The 21,836-nt window shown below is 38.7% G+C and overlaps 1 protein-coding gene across 5 annotated transcripts; it reads left to right on the top strand.

Annotated features, from left to right (window-relative positions):
• The first annotated feature begins 172 nt into the window (after positions 1 to 172).
• Positions 173 to 18,787, top strand: rfx4 (regulatory factor X, 4). 5 transcript variants are annotated; one of them, XM_034215606.1, is made up of 18 exons: positions 173 to 1,391; positions 3,887 to 3,973; positions 4,183 to 4,243; positions 6,338 to 6,461; positions 7,716 to 7,777; positions 8,545 to 8,758; positions 9,226 to 9,303; positions 9,438 to 9,601; positions 10,537 to 10,637; positions 10,743 to 10,801; positions 10,915 to 11,059; positions 11,374 to 11,468; positions 12,014 to 12,131; positions 13,528 to 13,647; positions 14,211 to 14,372; positions 14,471 to 14,630; positions 14,716 to 14,854; positions 17,504 to 18,787. In XM_034215606.1, the coding sequence occupies exons 1-18, from the start codon at positions 1,349 to 1,351 to the stop codon at positions 17,774 to 17,776; spliced, it is 2,205 nt and encodes a 734-aa protein (XP_034071497.1). In that variant the 5' UTR covers positions 173 to 1,348; the 3' UTR covers positions 17,777 to 18,787. The 5 variants fall into 5 exon arrangements, with proteins under 5 accessions (XP_034071497.1, XP_034071501.1, XP_034071499.1 ...); XM_034215608.1 differs by having other exon boundaries at positions 177 to 1,391; positions 14,510 to 14,630; XM_034215605.1 differs by having other exon boundaries at positions 177 to 1,391; positions 14,208 to 14,372.
• Positions 18,788 to 21,836: the final 3,049 nt, after the last annotated feature.

Genomic DNA, 21,836 nt, shown 5'->3' with positions numbered 1-21,836 from the left:
TCATTAGTGGGCTGTTAACGTACAGATTTGTTGTTTAATCCTTTCTTAGACACCAAGAGAATTTACAGATAATAGGAAATGATTCAAATGTTATGATGAACAGTTTCTTTTACATAATTCCAAAGTCCTTTTGACCTGTCACTCATTGAGCAGCTTCTTTCTTCCCACATGAGTCTGAAAGGACGCACAGACCTGCTCTAACTAAGTATGACCCTGTGCACAGTGTCCCATGTGATGTTGCTGCCACCCTGTCCCACACGTGCTCACAGGTGGCTGCACGGTGTCTGTGTGTCGGTGAGTAGCAGCAGTGTTGCCCACGCCTGCGCACTGGTAGAGAAAGTCCTGCTTTGCTATCCATGGTGTGGTGAGTAATTCAGCCATAATCCGCCTTTCTCCTCTCCCCTCTTCTTTCCCCTCTCCTCTCCCCCTCTCCTGTGGTTCCATTCATATTCTAATCACAGCTTTCGCTTCTCCAGCTCTCAGGCACTCCATCAGAGCCCTCCCAGCCTCGGGCTTTGCACTTTTACTTCCCCCCCTTTGTGACCGTTCCCTCTTCTGAGAGGCACACCAAAAATAAGGTTGCCACAGCGAAAGAGTGAGTGAAAAACAGGTGAAAATCCACCAACAAAAATCCACACTGGTGCAGTTTTTCAAATGTTTGATTGTGTGCCTGAGAACACGATGGCTCGAATAAAAAAAAGTTATCCTAAAGATTGTTAATGGTTGCAGGAGGTGATAAACTCACCAAATGCAACAAGTGTCCATGGGATGTGAAATGTGAATTAAAATGAGAAGGAAAAGCAGTTGTGTAGGCTTGTATGTTTATATGGAGCTCTGGGGTGTATAAAAACGTATTAAATGCCATAATGGAAGACGGGGAGGCCACAGTGTTAGGACTGCGTAGATCTAAGCCTCTTTTTTTTTTTTGGGAGGGAGCTTTTCTTATTCAAAACAGCTCCACAAAAGACTTCCAGTGAGCCTTGCCACATCCCCATCTGACTTGGGGCCATTCATCAGCCTTCCAAGCCTATCAATGACATGTCCCCATCAGGGCTCCTATAAAATCAGCCCCTTTCCCATGAAACATCAGCAAACATTTTGACGGGTCTGGCTTTCCCCCCGCTGGATTTCTGGAGTCTCTACCCCCCCTTTCCTCCCTTATTCCCACCTTCCCCCTTCTTCTCCGCCAACACCACCCCTCTCTGGGCGAACCTCAGATCCTCAACATCTCCTGTGACGGGCAGTGGTCACGGAAACACACAGCGAGACAAGGGGAGAGCCGCTGAGGAGGGGGAAACGTGCACTAAGCCATTTTCTTGGAGGAGCCAGTGTCGTTGATGGGAAGAGGATGCATTGCGGGCTGCTGGAGGAGCCTGATATGGATTCCACAGGTCAGTCGTCTTATTCTGCTCTGCTTTGTCTGGATGTGTTGAGGGAACCAGCAGACATGTTGTGTGAGCTTCTGCTGATGCTCTTCTGGAGGTCTCTAACTTCCAATGCAGTCAGGAACTGTCTGGAGGCTCGGCCGATGATTTTTCTCACGGTTTTCTCACTTGTTTCTTTTGAATTTTAATTTCCTAAATTATTTATGATTGACTGTTTTTGGTCACGCACATTTATCAGAAGTGCTGTTATGTTATAAGTGTTTCACTTGTTGCTTAATATATAAGTCACAGAAAGCAGGGGATTGCTATTCGAGCTTTCAGTAGTGGCTCGGTCCAGTGGCTTCTAGTTTTTTACAGTTAAACCAACTTTAATGATCTTCGTTCATCATAATTAACAGTGGAGGGATAAAATAAAAAATGCCCATAGAGGTGGACTTTAAAGTTATCTGTATTTGCTCTTAAGCTTATTTTTAAGTTTTGCTTAAGATTGGAACACTAAAGCAAAAATCAACTTTATTAGTTAAGAATAATCATTGATATATATTTGTATTTTATCGTGTTGACATACCTAGATTATTTGGTTTTCAGAAACAATAATGATTAAGGCCCATGCTGATAAAAGATTAAAATAAAAACAGTTAAGTTGTTTCAATGTGTTAAAATGTGTTAAGGGGATTTATTGACTTTGGTTAAAGACATTTAAAATAGTTTACATTCTTAAAAATCAGATTTGTAGTGTGCTGGTGCAGTGGAGAGTAGTTTAGCCCAGAATGTGTTAATAAATGAGAGAACGTCCGTTTCACTTGTTGATCAAATTTAATCCAATTATTTAGATCCCATACTTATCTGTCCCTGTGGCAAATGAAGCGTAAGATCTGAGCCTCTGTGGAGAATTACCTCCACTTCAGTGGATTCACAGGCTTTTTCTTTAGCCATGAGCAAAGACTGCCGATAATAATGATGATGCATGTCAGTCGGCCACTAGTGAGTCACTAGAGTTACATTTCAAATGCAAAGGCTGTTTTATAATTGTTTAACATGCATTGTGTTTGGCGAGGAAAATGCTGTTAGTCAGTTAGTAATGTGGGATGTGATGATAATAACAAACATGAATTAAAATCAATAAATAGTACATTTCTAATCATAAAATGTCACTACCATGGAGAGAAAACACTTGTTCCCTGTTCAGCGTGCCGGTTTTTATTTGTTTTAACTTTTAAACTTTTAAATATCTGCGACCTCCTCATGGGCTGCACCAACAGGTCGTCCTGCAAGGACTCTGTCCTAGCAACAGCTGCTATATTTATGGTTGTCAGCTCACCTGCAGAAAAAACAAGATTTAAAGAAATGTAATGTTTTTATTTTGTTAAAAGTAACATGTTGAGTACTGTATGTGCTGAGTTAACTTCCGAGGTAGTTTAGGCTGCTAATTTTAGGTTACATAAAATTGTATTCACCAGATTTAGTGGAAAATATAATACTTTTTAATCTATTTCTCTGTTTAGGACAAATACCCAAGTATTAGTGTCTAATTAGCTTCTTATTATAATACAACAATGAAAACACAATTGCACAATTGCATTAATATAAACAAGAATAATAGTATTAATGTCCAATGCCCTTCCTAATTACACTTGTCAAATAAAGTTCGTAAAACTAATACAACCAGAATTTTAAATGGATTTCCACTCTACGTATCAGGCTGTTTCTACATGAAAGCTTTGGTGATTTGCTGCAGCCTGCTCACAGAAAGCACACCAGTTGAGCTATTTCTAAGTAGAAATTAAAACGGGACAATGGCCTCTATTCCACCACACTGCCTCAGTAATGTGCGCAGGCTCTTTTAAGCGAGTGTGTACTCTCGTAGTCTCCTGGGAACAATGCTGGATTCCTGCCGTCCTGGTGAAAACATTTCAAATAGAGCAATGGCCGCACCGCTGCCTATACAATTGATTGTTGTCAGCTCGCCCTGTCACATTACCAACAGTTAAAGTGTCCTGTATAGCTAGTGATTTGCACTGTTTATGTAAATACAGCTTTGGATCTATTATACTGCGGACAAAATGAGTTCACCTCAGGAAGTGAGTTTTTTTAACAGTGTCAGTTTCAACGACATTTTATACAAAGAAATAGAAAAACTGCTATAAACTGTTTGAGCCAAATAAAATTAAAAGGCCCGTCGGCACATATTTAAAAATCTTGTTTTTTTTGACTAGTTTCAAATAAACAGGTCTCCCGTCCTGGAAGAGGTACCCCTCCTCTGTTGCTCTCCCCATTTCCCCCATTAACTGTGGGGTTTCTTTGGACGTTTTTCCTTGTCCGATGTCTTATTCGTAATTCATATTCTGTAAAGTTCCTGAGACTAGTGTAAGATGTGTGATATTGGGGTATATAAATAAACTTTGATTGATTGACAAACATAAAACATAAAATCGTTGAGTTTACTAAGAGGCGACAATTTGTGCAGCTCTGTGATCTGTGGTGCTTCATGTCTTTTTTAGAGAGTTGGATTGAACGATGCCTCAACGAGAGTGAGAGCAAGCGATACTCCAGTCACACGTCTCTGGGGAACATGTCCAATGATGAACGTAAGCAGGACGAACACTGTTACACTAAAACCACTGACTTCACATCTCATAGCTGCTGTTTATCCATTAATACAATAAGTGTCATTTAATGATCACAGTTTCTATTATTGTGTCCGTTACACACACTTTCAATGGTGCTATATTTGTGACTAATTTACATGAATAACTACGTTTTCATCCCTAACTCCTAAATGTGACGTGTGTTACAGATGAAGAAAAAGAAAACAACAGAGCCTCTAAACCACATTCGACACCGGCTACTCTTGAATGGTAAGTTACTAAAAATATTTGTGTATATGTCCTTCAGTCGGATGAAAAAAGATCCCAATAACAAAGTCTTATCATGATAATATAGGAGATGATTTTATTCTTATCTTTCCAAATGGGGAAGTTTGATGTGTTCTATCATAGAAAGTTCTTATGCAAACAGTCTTAATAACAAGAGCAGCTTTGACATGTATCAGATCTTTGCCCTCTGCATGTATGAAATACAAACCCCACACATGCCTGTAGTTCATATCTTTCTGTCTGTTGCACTGCCCCATGACCAGTGACACCATTTACTAATAGTATTCAAAAAGCACATGGTCTAATGAATATTTATGCTGATTTAAGCTGCACTGCAGGGGGCTGAAACCCAGCGTGAGGAACATGAGTTGGGTCAATGTACCTTTTTAAAGAAAAGCATTATAGACATAAATGGTGCTATAATTGGCCTTTATGATAGTTTTACTCCGCATATAGAGACTTTTTTTCTTTTGAGTGAAATTAACTACAGAAAAAATTACATTTTAAAAAGAAAAACCTCACAATACCTCTACATTTGCAACCATACTTGTTAACTGATGATTGCGTTTTCATTGTTAAACCAGAAATAATATATTTGTTCATAGGACGGCTTGACCACTATTTGTTTTTGAGTTTGAGAAAGTCACTCAAATTAGGTTTAAGATCAATAGAGACTTGCCATTCATGAATAAACCAGTCTTATGAAATACAAAGAAAAGCTGAAAACATAAAAAAAGTCTCAGAAGACGTAGTAGAAGTCATAACTCTGATAACGACAGGAACGGCCTCTGACAGCTTTTATGTCCAACAAGTATAAATATTAGATTTATTGAGAACTGAGCAATGAAGTTACACAAGCTCAGAAGGCAGAGAAAACATTGAAATCAGCATTGTACTATTCAATGATCTGAAAACAACTTGAGATACTAACAGTAAAGTTCAGACATGTTTTATATTTATTTTAAATGTAAGTAATGATGCAGGTGAGATGGTGGCAGGGTTTAATATTGACTGCATTGAATATAGCAACTTTATGTAGTTTGTTAATGCTCTGAAGATCCAGACTCTGTGTATTCTAGCATTTTTACAAAATGGACGTTACATTTATTAAAACTAACACGGCCCCTCGTACTATGAACATATTTGATTAATAAGTGAAGGAGTTGTTCCTAACATTTAAAAAACAACATATACGCTCATTGTAAAATATGTCAGCCATGTTATATTTAAAATCACTACAGACCTATTTGCAGTTTTTTTTGCAGCAGAGATTTTCTTCTCACTGCGTTGTCTGCCGTTTGAATTGAGTAAAAATGCAGATGATGTGTTAGGGGCTGTCTTTACTAATGCAAACTGTAGAAAAGATTTCAAAACCATAAATGATAAAAAAATCCAACTAATCTTTTACCAAATCTGCCACAAAACAACTGACATGTTTAAAGGAGGGAAATACACATCAGAAATCACAGCAATGATACTGGTGTTCCTCAAGGCTCATATTTGGGTCAATCCCTATTTGATTTTTTCTCATTTTGTTGTTCCTTGCAAGGAGTTACACAGACGATGTGATTAAATATGTTTGCAATGATCCTTATTTATGGCTAGTTGACAACCCTGTCAGCAATTGTTCGTAGCAGGAAACACAGCACGCATTCAGATGTTTTATTGAGGCTTTAAAACTGCATTGAGTTTTTACTTTGTTAGGGAAATACTCCAAATACAACTTCCACAGTCACAGATCTGACTATCTGATGCATTATCAAGTGCTTTACAGTACAAAATAAAAATTACAATTTGAACAAAAATCCAAACATTGTAGATGGAGCACAATTAATAAAAACATTTAAAACAACAAAAATAAAACATTTTTGTGCATTTTAAAACGTTGGAACTGTAGGTGTTTCTTTCTGTCATATAAATTACTCTTAGCAAGTAGAAACAGTCATGAAATAAACTAAAACCAATCACTGCATCCATTTATTTCGCTGACGTTAATTTAATCTGGCTTTTCAAACATTTACACAGTGAAGTACTGCTTGTTTGTTGTGTACTGAACATCCTAATTATGATCCACAGGCTAGAAGAGAACTATGAGATAGCTGAAGGTGTGTGTATCCCCAGAAGTGCCCTCTACATGCACTACCTAGACTTCAGTGAGAAGCAAGACACGCAGCCTGTGAACGCAGCCAGCTTCGGAAAGGTACGATTTAAACAGAGATGAACTAAAGATGAAGGTCTAGCAATCCTTCCCTTTGTCCATCCAGTTTAACTCGTGATCATTTTTAAATGTCTGGATAACACATGAAACTACATCTCTAGTTTTTCTGGTGTTTTAGTGTACATATATATTTATATGTGTTACACACTGTGAATTAAAAGTAATCAGAGCAAAATGACTCAGAATTAGAAATAAATCTTTATTGGATGTTTTACAAAAGCAATAATCTCATGCGCTAAATCAGCCGTGAGCATCAGTGTGACCATTGCATGCCTGGCTTGGTTCTGTGCAGCTCTCCGGCTGCTGTTGAAGTAATATCCACTGCAGCTCAGTGTGACGCGAGCAAAGCTCTGCGCTCGCTCACTGAACACATAATCTCGAGCCAAAGGAGATGTGCTTTGGTCTGTTCCCACAACCCCAAGAAGTTCCTCAGCCTTGCTACCCCCAGCCATCCCGGTACCCTGGACTCAGGCCCCAACCCCCAACCCGGCCCACCCCCACCCCTCCGCAGCTCCTGTCGGAAGATATTGAAAAAGAGAAGGGGCCTGGATTAATGTGTAATTAAAGGAAATTTGGAAGGGTGAGATGTTGCGGAATGTTAGATCAGTGGCTGGAGCAGTGTGGGGTGTCCTTTAGGAAGGCTTCATTGATTCAGGACAAACAAACGAGAGAGGGCCCGGACTGCCTCCCTGTCTGCTCATTTATCAAGCGGGGCCTGACAGAAACTTCACAGCTTGGCCTCTTTTTTCATCCCACACAATGGAGAGCTACACTGTTTGCTAAAGTTTCTGCACCATGAGTTGGACCAAGGAGCCAATCTCTTTGGACAAAAAGAGAGGAAAGGAAGAAGGAGGGAGTAGAGAAGAGAGTGAGAAGGAGAGAGGACGGGTGGGTGGACAGATGAGGGGAGACTGTTGATATAGGGAAAAAGTAATACCCCTGGATGTCATAAATGGATGGCTCTCAAAGCTTGTGTTCTCCTCTCAGACCTCCCTGTGGATACAGCGCTGAGACTTTGATGTTGTGCAAACTTTATCAGGCAAAAATACACTCAGAAATTGACATTTTATAAAGATTTTATAGTATGGCTCCTTTTATCACTTGTATCCATATTTATATTATAATAGTATAATTATTTTTCTTTACTTTCATGAATGACTTAGAATGAATTTGATGTAACCTCTCACTCTTTAGTTAAAGCACACTGACTAACGTTTTCTCTCCTACACCGAACAGATCATAAGGCAACAGTTTCCAGCATTAACTACCCGAAGACTGGGGACAAGAGGGCAGTCTAAGTACGTTGGTCTTTTTATTTAACAAACTGAGAACATATTTCTCACTTATTATCAGACCCTCTCCCCAAAAACTGAGAACAATTTCAATCAAACATGGAAATGCAGCAACAGAACTTATGAAATAAATATTAAAGTTTAACACAAACAAGTTGTCAAACCTTAGATTGAAGTATGACACAGGATAACAACACGAACAAATAATGTTGTAATATATTTGTACAGAATATCTTTCTTAACCAGAGTCAAAGCATTCACCACATGTAATGTTGGTTAAGATCTGAAGTTGTTTTTAATAAGATCATTTTGTTCTTTCAAAATATATCGAGAGAAATCAGAGAGCAAGATCAAATCCTATGAAACTAACCTTCTCTACAAATGTATAAAGCATTCTTACAAATGTATTAGTTGGATATAAATGTGGTAAATGCTTGTATGCTGCTCATGCTCTTTCTGCATGTCATGTATTTATTTTTGCTATGTATATAAATGTCATGTTCTTGTATGTTATATGTGAGGGCACTGCGGATGGAAATTAGCTTAAAGCTAAAATCCGGCTCATTTACGCTTGTAAGCATTGTTTTGTTTTAAAGTGTTCATGATGTGCACTGTCCCGGTTCGAATAAAAAAAATGAAATGAAATACATTTATTTCTAAAAGGTGTTTTTTTCCTTTTCATTGCTTTTTTTAGCCCAGTTTTCTAAAGCTGCAGTTTGAAGTGTTTGTACTTAGAAGATGTTATTCAAGCGTTCCCCCTCTGCTCTCCTCAGATACCACTACTACGGCATAGCGGTGAAGGAGTCCTCTCAGTATTACGATGTGATGTACTCCAAAAAGGGAGCTGCGTGGGTGAACGAGACGGGGAAGAAAGAGGTCACAAAGCAGACAGTGGCGTATTCACCGCGCTCCAAACTGGGGACACTCCTGCCAGAGTTTCCAAATGTCAAAGACCTAAATTTGCCCGCCAACCTGTCAGAAGAGAGGGTAAACAGGAGTTTTAAAAGTCCATCCTTACAGCAACCCCCCTTCTCCCCAACTCTCCCTGCCATCTCACCATCTCTGCGCCCCCTCTGGCTCCAGCCTTTTATCTGCCGGGACCTTCACAGGGTTTGCATTTAGAGAAGGACCTTGAGGATTTATATGCTGGCTCCTCACTAACTCTTAATCTTTGGGGGAGATAATAAGATCTAGCAATGAACAAAGGATAGGCACTAGCTGTCCGGCTTTTAAAGAGGGGCCATGATTTTAAATGGTTTGTGTTTTGCTGATCTCTAAAGCTTGTTTTATATTACTCAGCTCCAGCCTAGACCTGTAACATGTATTTATTGGTTCTCATGCTTTGTACAAGATTTATTCTCTTGTTTTTCTACTGCTCTTTTTACTTTTCCCAAACAGATAAAAGCTGTTAAGTTTGTGATGCAATTAGATTAATCCTGCGTTGTTACCCACAGGTGTCAACCTTCATCATGATGTACAGAACGCACTGTCAGAGGATACTGGACACTGTTATTAGAGCCAACTTCGATGAGGCAAGTTACTCCCCTTTTTAAACCATTTCAACAAACAGTTTGATTCTATTTTATGAATTCCAATAAATGTTAATGTTAAAAGAAGACTTTATTTCCTGTAGTATTGAATATCAAGTTGTGCGTGTTACTTTCAGGTCCAAAGCTTCTTGCTGCACTTCTGGCAGGGCATGCCCCCCCACATGCTCCCTGTCCTCGGCTCCAACACTGTGGTGAACATAGTCGGTGTTTGTGACTCCATCCTCTACAAGGCCATCTCTGGGGTGCTGATGCCCACCGTCCTGCAAGCACTGCCTGATAGGTGAGCACCTGTTGAGAAACCTTCAAATGTGTTACATTTTCTGTTACTAAAACTGGATAGGATGTATGGATGTCTTTTACTGCTCTGACTTCATAGCATTTATAGACATTTGTTTTGCAGTCTGAACTCAAGCTGCTGCATAACGTAATGCCATGGTTAAGATTCAGTTTGGTAATTTAAGCTGTTTACCAAACATTAGGCTGCCTAGCAGTTTTCCCTTCATAACAATAATACAATTTACTTCCAAGGCTCACTTCTTGCTGTACTATACCTTTTACTATTTCATACTGTTAAATAAGCAGCATAATATATGATGTGTACTATTGTGTAAAATACAGTGTTCATTGCAGTTACATAGCATGTCTTTCTCATGGTCTGCATGAATATCAGTCAGGTTCACTTAAAAAAAGTTAAAGGGTTTTGCTGTGGTCTGATTCTTTGAGTATTTTTGAATACGTAGCTTATTGAAAATGTAATTGTTACTGCTGAGTTAAAACCTCAGTTTGACAAAACGTATTAATTGTCAAAAAGAAATTCAGGCATAATCAACATAAATGACCTGGACTCCAAAATCGAGCATCTGCTGTTTTTCTCTATCACATGTGAAATTAAACTAAATATCATTTTATTTTTACTATTTTTTGATATTTTATCAAATATTATATTTATATACATATTTATATATATTTATATAAATATATATATATATTTATATTATTATATATATTTATATAAATATATATATATATTTATATTATTATATATATTTATATAAATATTTATATATATTTATATAAATATATATATATTTATATAAATATATATATATATATATATGTATATAAATATTGACAGACTTGATACAGGGGATAAATGGCCATTATTAATATTCTTTATGGTTTGAATAATGATTCTGTTTTCTCTCATCCACACAGTTTGACTCAGGTTATTCGCAAATTTGCCAAACAACTTGATGAGTGGCTCAAAATAGCACTTCACGAACTTCCTGAAAACCTGAGGAATATCAAATTTGAATGTAACTCTAACATCACATCTCAACATAATGTACTTCTTAAGAATGTTATTTTAAAACAGAAATGTTACATGATAACAATACTAACCATGTTTTTCTTGTTTTCAGTATCAAGGAGATTTTCCCAGATTCTAAAGCGGCAAACATCATTAAACCATCTCTGTCAGGTGCATATCTTGTTCTGAATTTTTTTTTTAATAAAATCCATATGAACAAACAGAGCTGATAAGGGATATGGGTATGCTCGTGTTGGTAATATTGTCGATTTATCTGTCCCCAGGCGTCTCGGACTGTGATAAACAGTGCCGACATTACCTTTCAAATGCTGGAGGACTGGAGGAATGTGGACTTGAACAGCATCACTAAGCAGACACTTTACACCATGGAGGACTCACAAGATGATCACAGGCAGCTTATTATCCACTGTAAGTCCACGCTTTAAACTGACTCTAACACACCCAGCCAGAATTACACTCTACTTCCATGCAGTGTGACACACGGAGAGAGACAATCCTTCCCACGACCGGCGGAGTCAAAGCATTAATGATGGAGAGCAAAAGGTTAGACAAGTTTGCTCTCCCCTGAAACACCCTGCGGAGCATCTCCAATTCACTCCGGCATCACTCCTCTGAATCTGTCCTGATGGGGTCAGAGGTCAAAGATCATGGAAGTTGGGAGTTTTTTAGTTTTAGAGTGACGTAAAACACCATTTAACCTGAGGATCTCTCTCCTGTCTCAGTGTATCAGGAGTTTGACCGTCTGTTGGAGGAGCAGTCTCCCATCGAGGCGTACATCGAGTGGCTGGACTCCATGGTGGACCGCTGTGTCGTCAAGGTCAGACAGCAAATACTTTTTTTTCACTCATTTTGATAAGAATTGGGGTTAAAACCTCGTCTGACTCAGCATTACCTTATTATCAATTTTGTAAAAGTTTCACAAATAAAGTTAATATATTTTCAATGTGTGATACTAAGAAGTGATTTTAGCTAAATGATTCAAGTGTTTGCGCAGCAGAAGTCCGATTATTCTGCCCTTAAAAAGACACCTGTGGCTGAAAGACACTCGTCTCTGCGTGTCTTTCTTACACAGAGGCACTTACGCTGCAATCCTCCCAGTTAATGATGTCTTCAAGCTTCCCATTTGCGTCCATTATGTGCCAGATATGGGCTTGTAAAATCTGGTCGCCCTGGCAACGTCTTGGACTGCCCAGACAATAGTTCAATAGGAAGGCGTGTCCCCGGGGGCAAATTAAATAGTTGACTTGTTGACATGTTTTTCGTTCCTGAGGGTTAAGCCCCAATGCGGACCCAGAAGTTAATTCTACCCCGGCTTCCCAACCCTTCCCCCTCCTTTCTCATGGAAATGTTCTCTCTCTCTAGGTGGCAGCGAAGAGGCCCGGGTGCCTGAAGAAGGTGGCCCAACAGTTCCTGCTCATGTGGTCGTGCTTTGGTACCAGAGTCATCCGGGATATGACCCTCCACAGCGCGCCCAGCTTTGGTGAGCAGCTAATGCTATGTTTTTAGCCTTTAATGCATCAGGTTGCAAACAATACACACACTTATAACATACCAAAGATCTCAGTGGTAAAAAATGTGTTAAGCAACAACATAACTTCTTAAATTGCAAATAAAGAGTTTCTTCATCTATAACAGGCTCTATGAATAAAACCGTCCACTATTAAGGCTTGTTGTATCCCTTAAATCAAAATGATATAGTTGAATCCTGCTTTTCTTATGGCAGAATTTTGTATTTTTTTTTCACGAGGCAACACTTTTGTAATTTAGATTATGCGTAACATTAATGGACCAACCTTCCTATTACATAACTGTATATGATTATTTTTTTTGCTGAGCATCAATACTAAATTATATTAAATTAAAGATTGAATATCGCTTATCCAGGGATTTTATAAATCCCAGCTAAAGATCCTTTTGGTAAGTTGCAACACCGAAACGTTGTAAAAAGCAGTGTTGAACTATAAACGTGTGCACATTTACTATTTCCAGGGTTCAGTAGCAACAAATGAACATTTCTTAATTCTTTTTTAAATTGCATTGTTCTCAGTTCTCAAATAAGGAAAGAGGAAAAACAAATAAAATGGCTGCTCTAATAGCTTGTTGGATTGTATTAAGAGAAAAGTAGTACAATTAAAATAAAATGGCGTGTCTTTCCTCTGCGTGGCCCTGTCTGTGAATATCAAAGACACAGCTGGTTGCAGTGTTTTGATAAAGCAGGTCTCTGTGCACAAACAGCTAATTAACAAAAGGCGCCCCTCGCCCCTCCCCTCTCCCGATGTGTTTGCCTGTCTTTTCCATTTTATGACCGGTCAGTGTTACACCCCTCTCCCTTGAATAGCCACAAGTTTTTATTATGAGCACGGCAGCGGCAGGGACCCGCACAATGACACAATTGTGACACTTCCCTCACATGCCACAGTCTCCTCTTCCGTGTGACCCCGGGGTCAGCTGACATATTTCTGGCACTGACTCGGTACACGGAAACAAGCGTACGCGCTTCTTTTTAATAACAGCCGCCCTCATGTCACTCTGCAGGATGTGGTGTCATTGCTCAGATGCTTTTAGAATCGCTTTAGTTGTAACAGCCGTCATCATTTATGACCATAATAAAGATGTAAGGATTAGTCGATTAATGGCAAATGTAGTTACGAAGATTTTTGGTTTTATTTGATGTCCTCCTTTTTAAGACATCACCTTGGACTTTCAGAGTCTAGGACAGACTTTTTTAAACTTATTTCTGCCATTCAATAGACCAACATGTAATAGATAAGGGAACATCCTTTGTCACACTGTGTGTTTTTTACAAACAATAACTTCCAAAACAAGTGTGAGTCGTCTTCCTTCTGTATATAACTGGTCCTGTCTTCTGTACGCAGGGTCCTTCCACCTGATCCATCTCATGTTTGATGATTATGTGCTCTACCTGCTGGAATCCCTGCACTGCCAGGAGAGAGCCATCGAGCTCATGAGGGCCATGAAGGCAGAGGGCAGCACAGGTGAGATAATTAATGACAGTATAGCTGCAAAAATGCCTTGTAGGGTAGTAGAATAAGAGGATTGTATCACTGAAAAGGTCCTAGTATGATGCGCTGTTATTTGTTGACATCGTTGGCATGCTTTTTTCACTTAGAATTGTGTATATTTACTTCTACTTGTTGTGGGGACTTTATTCAGTTTGTCACTTTATTTTGTACACACAGTTCACACAGTTCATATGCTTTGCCCCCATATGTGTGTTTTACTGTACACATTCAGCTACCACTCACAAAGAGTTTAACCTTTCAAAGTAATAATTATTGTACATCAGACTTGTATTTGGCTCAAACAAACTGTACTAAAAACAGCTGTCAACTCTTAAATATTTAGAGAGAAAAAAGACGAGGATAAAATAAAGACAATTTAAGAATATAAATGTAGTTGTCCAGGAAATAAAGGGGAGTAGCTGAGAAAGCACAAGTGGTGGGATTTTAGGGCATTTTGAGTGATGAAAGAGTAACTTCATATTTTTTTATTTGATAAGACTGTCTAATAGTCTGTCCTCTCTTGACACCTTCAGCAGAGAGAGAGGAGGAATTCCCGGTGAAAGAACCCACCCCCACCTCCCCCTCTCCAGGATCCTTCTCTCCCGCTCGCTCGGTGCACTCAGTGGCCGTTTCCTCGGCCAGCTCCCCCACTGCAGCCGTGTCCCCGGAGTTCAGCGGGGTCCCCACCACCACCACAGGTGAGACCCTCCTCTCAGTCACACACAGACATGCTCTCACCGCACATAGCTTCTTGGAGCCAACACATTTTCTTTGTGTCCGTATATGTGTCTACCAGGCGCTGTTCAGTCATATACCTGGTCCCTTACATACACAGTGACAACAGCCGGCGGCTCCACTCCTGAGGCCGGACAGCAGCTGTCCTGCATGAGGAACAGTACTCCAGTCCCCCCCCCATCCTCCACCCACCGCCTGCCAGTGTACAGAGAGGAGCATGGGTAATTATTATGATTTAAGCATTACATTATTTGTATATGTTGGAGAATTTCTTTAATGGGTTTTAACTTTCTTACCTCATTTCAGGTATACTGGTAGCTACAACTATGGAAGCTACGCCAACCAGCACCCTCACTCCATCCAGAGCCAGTATCCCAGTCTGGCCCATGATCCGGCGATCCCACCCCCCCTCCACTACTCCGCCTACCACCGCTCTTCTGCACAGGTCAGTACCAGGCATCTTCATTACAATGAACATAAAGCATACATTAAAGCAAGAGTCCTTATTCCAATATTATACATGATTAATAGTACTGAAATATTATCACCAAAATTGACTCAAACATTCAAAGGTAAAACAATTGATAGATTATATATCCTAACGAAAAGGTTGGCATTCAGTAGTTTGTACAACACACTGATACAAATAGGGCCTAAAGAGTAACAACAAAACAATAGGACAAAATCAAGACAGTCAGAATGCTGTCAATATTAGTGTCTGTGGTGCTAGAAATATCACAAATGTAACATAATTAAGAACTAATTACATAGTACAGTGCAGGAATAATGATTAAAATGGATAATATAAAATACAAATGAAATTACAGTTTATAACCGGATACAAATGTGGTTTGTGCAAAGCCTAACTTCACAAGTAACTGACCAACAGTTCAGCAGCATACTTAAGATTGTGTTTAAAATATGAAACTGCAACATAGTAACCGTAGTTGTCAGGTAAAATGTGGTAGAGAAAACGTTCAATCTTTATCTCTGAAATGTCATGGAGAAGAAGTATAAAGTTGCATTTAATGGGATTACTTAAATTAAATAGGTGTTATCTACATTTTAACTGGTGATTTCTCACTGGCGAGATTAGCACCTTGTTTAAATTGCAGATAAGGATGATGTCCATAGAGAGAGATGAAAATGAGTGTGACATTGCTCAATAACATAAAACAAATGTTTCTGATGTTTGCAAAAATATCTGTGAATACGAGCGTGTGTCGACCAAGTGTTACTAATAGTTAAACTGAATGAGTCTACACTGCAGAGCAGTTTGCAATTGTGCTATGTTTGTTAATTATGATAAGATCAAATTGGAAGAAGAAGATAGCATATGTGCAAAAATGTGCCCATTTGTTAGTATACAACATTTACATAAATATGTCAATATTAGAGCATTTGTGTGGAGGCTATGCTTTGAAGTCAGATGAAGACTGAAGATTTAAACAGGAGGAGGTGAGATGAGATTAAGACGCTGATTTTACAGCTCATGTAGCGCCTGGAGTGAGTTTACTCTTTTGATGGTAATTTCCCGTGGAGGGCCCTCCAGCTGACATCAGCTGGGCCTCAGCGGTCGCAGTGTGTCTAACAGTCCAGAATCAGCCTCTCTACACAGCGGAAGCAGACAGAGAAAGGTGGCTTGGCCGGGCCAAGAGGGGCCCTGCTCTGTTACTCCTCTTTCCACTTCTCAATAGTCTCTTCATCTGTTTGAGCCAGTAGCCACAGAGCAGAGCAAGGGGGCGTTTATTAAAATATTGTTATTCAATGGTCTCTTTTCTGCTTGTGAACAAGAGGCAGCTGAGCCGTCTGTTCTGCTCTCTGACCTGCACTGACTGTCTTTTTCCATGCCATGATCCCTCATAATGGAATCAACTGTCGTGTTTATATTTAGTGAGAAAAGGAAAAGGGTGCTACTTCCACTTTTTTTTTTAAGCCTGTCTGAGCTTAAATCGGGCACAATGCCTGTGCTTTGTCCGTGTGAGAGGTTGGGGATGGAGCTGAGATGAAAACAAAACCTTGTCGGATCCCCATCTGTTCAAAATATTGTTGTCATCTGGCAGATTTAGTCGGAGCTGTTTGGCATCAGTCACCAAAGGCAACAAAAATAACACCGGAAAACCACTCTTTCAGCGGAGCTAGAGTCTAATTTTCTCAAGTGGCTTAATTTTCTATTTCGACACTGGTACAACTTGTGAAGCAATTTCCCCTGACAGGAAATTACCATCAGCAGGGTCAGTTCACACCCAACGCTACAGAGCGAACAAAGCGTCCTATAAGATATTGGCTGGACTAAAGCTACCTTTGAGGACACTGCGGTCATGTCCTCTGTATGTGCTCTGGGAATATTTTGGTTTCAGCAAGTCAGAACTGCATGTTGAAGTTTGACTACTTTTATCCCAATTAATAAAGTAAAGGATCCCGTATTTCTACACTTGTTTATTCCTGGCAGCATTTTGAAATTCATTAAAGGAATAGTTGATATTTTGGGAAAGGCACTTTTTTTGCCAACTTTTGATTGATTGAAGATTGATACCAATCTCATATCTGTTTATAGGGCTACATCCACCAGCTGATTATATTAGTTTAGCATAAAGACTGGCTTGTTGAAAGGTGCTATATAAATAAACTTGCCTTGCCTTGGAGACTCGTGGACACAGCTAGTCGAGCTTAATTCAAAGGGTACACAGTTTGCTTTATTAGTTAGCTCACTAACTAATATTAACTACTAACACACTGACATGTTGCATCTTATATCGTCTGTAACATCCTGAGAGAAAACCAGAACAAAAACGTGACCTTTCCTGATCAGTTGTTGCTCAGAGTTGTTGCGGTTCAGGTCCAGATTTGTTTTTATAATGAAATTGGCTGCCAAATCTGAACGTCTTAATAATCAATTACTTGATTAATTGATTATTCAAATCACTGATAATGAGTCTTATAGAATATTCTGATATCGGATACACGATTAATCTTTTGAGTCACTTTCCAAGCACAGCATTTACTGCTTTTCTTCGTCACTGCATATGCTAGGCTTCTCACAACCCTTAATGCCACTGCACCAGCATAACTTATTTCCTCTTCTCCTCCACAGTACCAGCTCAACGGCCAGATGGCTCGGATGGAGCCTTGCTTGATGGGCAGCACTCCTCGGTTGCACCCGGCACCTGTCGCCCCCCGGTGGCCAGATGTGTCGCCAGCTAACAGCTGTTACACCAACCCACCTATGCATTCATCGCGCTATACTGCCTCTGGTGACATGTACTCTCCCCTGGGCCCACGCAGGAACTCAGAGTACGAACACTCGCAGCATTTCCCCGGCTTTGCCTACATAAACGGGGAGGCCACCACAGGCTGGGCGAAATAAACTCAATCACTGCTGTGGACAGCCGTGAGCAACTCCAGGCCTTCCAAACTGGTGGATGCAAAGACTCTGAACACTTCCGATCAAGTACATCACAATAGGAGGACTAGAGAATGGAAAGTACCGATGCAAGGTATAAGGAATCATGGTATGGACGAGCTGACAATTTGAAATGACTGATGATTGTGGTGTAACTTGTGCCGAGGTTTAATGACATTTCTTCAACACTTTTGCTCACTGCTGGAGGAAAATAATCATGTATGTTGAACCTGCAGCAAAATCATTTCACATGTGCAATGCTGCTGCCAAGCTGTGCCTTTTGTTTTAAGGAATGTACACCTCTGTTTCCCTCGTCATCAACAAAATATCCCATCAACACTCAGTCAGTTTGTCAATGACTGACGGATCAGTGTGCCGTAAGCTGTGTATCCTCAGTAAACCGCTGCCTCCTCCCGTTGCTCAGCTATGTGCAGCATCCTGTCGTGGGCTCGCTGCAGCAAGTTGGTTTGCTGCAGGATGGATGATCTGCACTGCCTTAACGTTACCAGTTTATACAGCGGCACAAATCCAAACATAACAAATCATAGGACCGATATAAACTCCTTGATCAGTGTGTTAAGGTGTCTCCATCTTGGATAGTTTTTTTTAATGATTGAATGCTGTGACTCAAAAACAACTGTGTGAGTGTATTCTGTCGCGAGCTTTTTTGCTGTTTTCCCGTGACAATATAAATATATATATATATATATAGTATGTATTTTCTGTAACTTTGTAACATGGTGTATCCTTTATTTTCTATGTTACAATTGGTACTTTGTTCTCTGTTTTGTATGGTTAGTGAAAGATGCACTAACCTAGGTTTGTGTGTTTTATGATGCACTCAAAGCTACTGAGGACCTATTACCCTATGGGTATTTATAAAAATGGAAATTATCAAAGTGTACAGTAACATAAAGTCTAGTCACTTTTCTGTAAATAAAAGCACTGGAAACCGTCTGTGGTGACGATTTAAAATCTTTGTCAAATGTGTCTTTGTCCAAACGTTTTCTTTGTTCTTTTATAATCATGCACGAACATTTCCAAATGTTAACAAAATTAAATGAAACACATTATTGTATCGGGTTAATAACCAAAATGAACGTCAGCACTAGAGTTAAGTCTTTGTTCTTTCATTTATTATATAATTGTATTTTAATGTTTGACTATAAAACAGCTTTAAATGTATTTTATTGATTTGTTATTTAAAATGTTACTTTAATTTACTAAATGACATCTTTATTTCTAATGATGGAAAGGTCTATTTCACAATGCGTCTCTCAACTTTCAGCTTCCATCAAATTTCCAGTTCACACTTTGTTGTTGGAGAAAGAAAAACATTTTCTGAAGTCGTCTGAGCTGATTGTTGCTTCTCTCCTCATGCAGTGACAACACGGTGGGGGGCTGGGCCCGTAGAACAAGGGCCACACTGCAGAAAGAATTACATTTCTATAGAGAGAATTTCCTGCTGTGCTGGGGTCATTGCACCTCAGTCCCGTAACCTTTGACCTCTGACCCCTGCCTACATTTGTATTTATTGGTACATAGATCCTCTGTGTAATGGCTCTCCAAAATCCTTTGGGATTCACAACCGAGCAGATAAACCTGTTAATGCATAAAAAATGGCACCCCATCATTGTGGTATAATCAGCTAAGCTCAGTTTCAATATCCACGTGTTGAAGATTTCAGAGGGAGATTTAATGTTCTGGTGTGTTTGCAAGAGGACGTCCCTGTCAGCTGTGAGAAACATGTTCTGCATGACCAGTAGCTCTCATCTTTTATGTGCTTTAAAATAAATCTATAACTCATATATTGAAGAGTATTTCTTAATATAAAAAGAAAATATTGAAAATGTAAGATTACAGACGAGTATAATTGCAACGTTCACACTGGGTTAGTGGTTAAACTCACAATATATATCTGTAAAATGAGTGATGGTGTCAGTGGATTCATAAATACACCTGAATTAAAAAACGGATTAATTCAAATATCTCATAAATTATTCCTGTTCATGGTCTTAATATAAACTATGTTAAATATTTTAGGGAGGAAAACATATAACTCTCAGTTATTGGCAGTTTAGATTCACAAATCCATGTCTTTGGACTGTGGAAGGAATATTACGTGGACAAAGAGAAGACAAGTAAACTTAAGTTCAGTCATGTTTTAAATGTGAGGCAACTGTTTCCTGATCCCATTTGGTGGCATGTAAAGTACCACTGTTCACCAGTTAGTCATAAAGAGGTGTATTTTTCTGCAGCATCACATAACTGTGTACAAGCAACTGTGGATGAAAAGACTGAACTGCAGGATCATCGCCTCATTCAGTGTTTACAATAAATTATTGTATTTCATTCTCAACATCTCTGACTGGTCATTTTATAATTTTCTGGAAAGGAAAAATGACTTTAAAATAATTTCTTTCATTTTAAAATGTCAAACTATTGTTGCGATTAAAATGTTTCCTGTCAAATGTATTTTAAAACTTGTGTCATTTCAAAATGTATTTTTTTACAAGACATTTCACAATGCTTCAGTCATTTTATCTAATATAAACTGTATGGCTGAGCTTCAGTGTGCAATGTTCAAAACAACAGATAAAGCCAGAAATCTAGGTGTAGTCATGGACTCTGACCTGAGTTTCAACAGTCACATTAAAACAGTTACTAAATCAGCCTACTATCACCTAAAGAATATATCTAGGATTAAAAGACTAATGTCACAGCAGGATTTAGACAAACTTGTCCATGCTTTTATCTTCAGTAGACTCGACTACTGCAATGGTGTCTTCACAGGTCTCACTAAAAAATCTATTAGGAAGCTGCAGCTGATTCAGAACGCCGCTGCTCGAGTCCTCACTAACACTAAGAAAGTGGATCACATCACTCCTGTTCTGAAGTCTTTACACTGGCTTCCTGTGTGTCAAAGAATAGATTTCAAAATACTGCTGCTGGTTTATAAAGCACTGAATGGTTTAGGCCCAAAATACATTTCTGACCTCCTGCTAAATTATGAACCATCCAGATCTCTCAGGTCTTCAGGGACTGGTCAGCTTTCTGTCCCCAGAGTCAGAACTAAACACGGTAAAGCAGCGTTCAGTTATTATGCTCCAAATATCTGGAACAAACTCCCAGAAACCTGCAGGTCCGCTGCAACTCTGACTACTTTTAAATCCAGACTAAAGACTTTTCTTTTTGTCGCTGCTTTTAATTGAACTATTCATATCTTAGACTGCACTGTAACTTTTATCCATGTACTTTTTCTTTTAATGTTTATTTTATTAGCTTTTCTTTTTAATGACTGATTTTAAATGCCATTTTCTTAATGTCTTTCATTTTTTGTAAAGCACTTTGAATTGCCTTGTGTTGAAAAGTGCTATATAAATAAACTTGCCTTGCCTTGCCTTATGGAGTACAGACTTTTATACTAATTCATTCATTCTCCTTTCCTTTTTATGTATCTTGTGTTTTCCGCAAAAACCCAAAACACAAGTTACTTTTACAGCTATTCTTACACATAAGCAACTTGTTCTACTTTTAGACAAATAATGTGTTTTTATACAATTTTGACCACATTTTAATTTAATTTATTGTATTTTGTATTTACTGCACTCGAGGATGCATTAGTTTAGTTTAGTTTAGTTTATTTTTTTCGAGCGTGTAAAACCAAAGAAAATACAAATGAAACAAAAGATGATACAGACATGATACAGTACTATACAAATGAATGCAATAACAAAACAAAATATTTAATTAATAATTGAATAATCTGTAGTATCATTGTCTGATAACAATAAACAACAAAGCTTTAGCTAATTACACGTCCGAGAAGGGGTCGGAAGAAGTTTACACTTATTTAATCCGACCCCTTCTCCCTTTTTTTACATTTTTCTTTTTTTCTTTTTACATCTTAATATATGTTAACATACAATATCAATGTATACTTTAACCTTGAATAATTTATATAATCATTCATATAATATATACAGGCAAGTTAGGAGAATGGTTTCTATATATTTATATATAT

The sequence above is a fragment of the Gymnodraco acuticeps genome, unplaced genomic scaffold (assembly GCF_902827175.1).
Source record: "Gymnodraco acuticeps unplaced genomic scaffold, fGymAcu1.1, whole genome shotgun sequence".
NCBI lineage: Eukaryota > Metazoa > Chordata > Actinopteri > Perciformes > Bathydraconidae > Gymnodraco > Gymnodraco acuticeps.
The sequence above is the reverse complement of the archived record's forward strand: the minus strand, read 5'-3'. Positions and strand labels throughout refer to the sequence as shown.